The sequence below is a fragment of the Buceros rhinoceros genome, unplaced genomic scaffold (assembly GCF_000710305.1).
Source record: "Buceros rhinoceros silvestris isolate BGI_N320 unplaced genomic scaffold, ASM71030v1 scaffold1208, whole genome shotgun sequence".
In the NCBI taxonomy this organism is placed as follows: Eukaryota; Metazoa; Chordata; class Aves; order Bucerotiformes; family Bucerotidae; genus Buceros; species Buceros rhinoceros.
The window spans coordinates 3,410-5,645 of record NW_010426111.1 but is presented as its reverse complement, the minus strand read 5'-3'; the positions used below and the strand labels follow the sequence as shown (position 1 = coordinate 5,645).

The window sequence follows — 2,236 nt, the reverse complement described above, 5'->3', positions numbered from 1 at the left end:
AAAAAGCTGGAGAAACCTGGGGTTAATTTCAATAATCTCTAGATCCCCAGTTCCTATTACTTTTTTTTTTTTTTTTTTTTTTTAGTTTATGTGAAGGAAAAGCAGGTTCTCTCTCCATCAAGAGGGGGGGAAAGAAAAAGGAAAAACTTTCAAGTTGTACACATCTTGCTTTATATTCACGGTTTGAAACAGAATGTTGCTATCAGAGCACCTGTATTTTGGTACTATTCTCAGGAAAGCAAAGACAATGATAAATACAGAGATTAAGTTAACAGGTGTACCCTTAACATACTGCCAAGCAGTTCATAAACGTCAATGCCTAGGGGAAGGTTCTGCACTGCAGCTGCAGTAAGAAGTTGCCCATTAGCAGGGAAATTAAGATCAGATTTGCTTTTCTTCTCCCATCAGGTTCAGTTCTAGTTTTAAAAAAAAACTTCAAAGTTTGGTGGAAACAGTGCAAACTCCACTCTTCAGATGCATTCTCACTGCAAGGAGAAAACTACTTACATCCAAGACTGTTTAAGGCTACAATATTGGGCAGTCATACATCTCAGAGTTCTCATAATGGTCCAAGGTTCGGATATAACTTTGCCTTGTATCTCACAGGCATCTTGAAGGTTTTTTCCCCAAAAGGCTTTCAGAATACCAGTGAACATTTTCTGCTGACAAAGCATTTCTGTCTGATACTCTTTATTAACCACATCACCTAAGGACTAGCTATCCGGTCACACGGAGCAGCTCAGAAGACTCATCAGCTCTTCCTATTCTGAGGCTGTTCGTTAAGTTTCTTTACATACATTTCTGTACAGCAAGTACTGTTTCGTTAAGAGGGACCACAAAAACCTAAGTTAAAGACAGCAACAATATTTTTTTTTAATGTATATTCACTGAGATCAACACTATAGAGACTTAGGTAAATTTGTTTTGGAATGTTGCTACCTCACAAGCAAGTGGCAAAGCGATCTTCACTTCATACATCAAACTTCTGGGGCTGAGAGAAGTTTTTACTACAGTACTGAAAAAAGCTGAAAGGCATTATAATGGAACACTTCATTCTTGCCAGATGCTTAGTACAGACCCTTCAACTATCAAAAGATGAGAAAAAGCATACCTGGGTTTGAGATAGAATACAGACTCCTCCGATTTCTCCATTTTTTGAATTGCTTTCTCCAGACCATGAGGAAGATCATAGTTGTCACCTTCTCCAATCTCAAACTGCAATTCCCGCCTGTCAAAAACACGATCTCCATATCGGCCTTCAAACTGGACTGGTAACAAAAAACAGAACGACACAGAGAAAAGTCAGAAGGTACCTATGTATGGTAAGGGGCAGGTAGCACAGGTGATATAGGGAGTGTCAAAGCCTCCTCCTAAACAGTCTTTTCTCTTTTAACAGTTACCTATCCATGATGGCTACCGGCAGCAAACAGAATTGCTGCTGCTAAACTTAACAACCCTTTGGTCTTCTTGTTCATCGATGTTCACTCCAAGAAGTTCCAGAACTACGTCCCCTCTTGTTCCTCAGCAAATGGAAACACTTTATTAGAGACATCTACCTTTTGTGATCACTTAAGCACCCTATCAGATTCAGTATCTCTGGAAAACCCAATTACCGCTGGAAAATGTAAACCTCAATAGAAATAACAGAAGAAAGCTTCCTCTAGGTTGTTAGGTTACTTGGTAAAGAGCGACCATGTATTCCTCACTGTCAGGGCAAGCAATTGTAGACTGGGAAAAAAGTTCAGCCCTCCCACATGGTAAACCCATTTCCTATTTGTCTAACATACTTACTGTCTACGAGTGCACCCTCATTGGGCTTGGAGTAGCCTTCCCCCTTTTTACGGATTCTTCGGATAATGCCACCATCTTCTTCATCAGTGAGGTCTTCCCCTTTGAACTCAAAAAGTTCTATCTGTGGAAGGAAGAAAAGCCTTGCATTTATTCTCATCACATCAATTCAGTAACTCTGAATTTTCTCACCAGAGATCTTTGAAACTATCGCTGTTTGGGAAGCCACTACCTTAGTTAATGTCATGCAAGATGTTAGACAGCCAAGGCTACAAATTCAGTAGATGCTGGATGGAAACCTACTGAAGAGCTTCAGATTAAATTCAGGCCTTCATAGCTTTTTTCCTCCAGCAATCTTGATCTCCCAATACTACAAATTAGATCCTTTAATTCAAAGGACCGTGAACCTGGCTTCTTTATTAAAGCTTGCATGAGCCACAATGCTTAG

The 2,236-nt window shown here is 39.9% G+C and overlaps 1 protein-coding gene across 1 annotated transcript in view; it reads right to left on the bottom strand.

The window, feature by feature from the left end:
* The window catches only part of FKBP4 (FK506 binding protein 4, 59kDa), an 8,357-nt gene extending 6,409 nt beyond the window's left edge, over positions 1–1,948 (bottom strand). Inside the window, exons 1-2 of the mRNA XM_010141338.1 lie at positions 1,792–1,948; positions 1,112–1,268 (exon numbers count right to left, since the gene is read on the bottom strand). Coding sequence (XP_010139640.1) covers positions 1,112–1,268; positions 1,792–1,948 — 314 coding nt within the window. The remainder of the gene's footprint in view (positions 1–1,111; positions 1,269–1,791) is intronic.
* Positions 1,949–2,236: the final 288 nt, after the last annotated feature.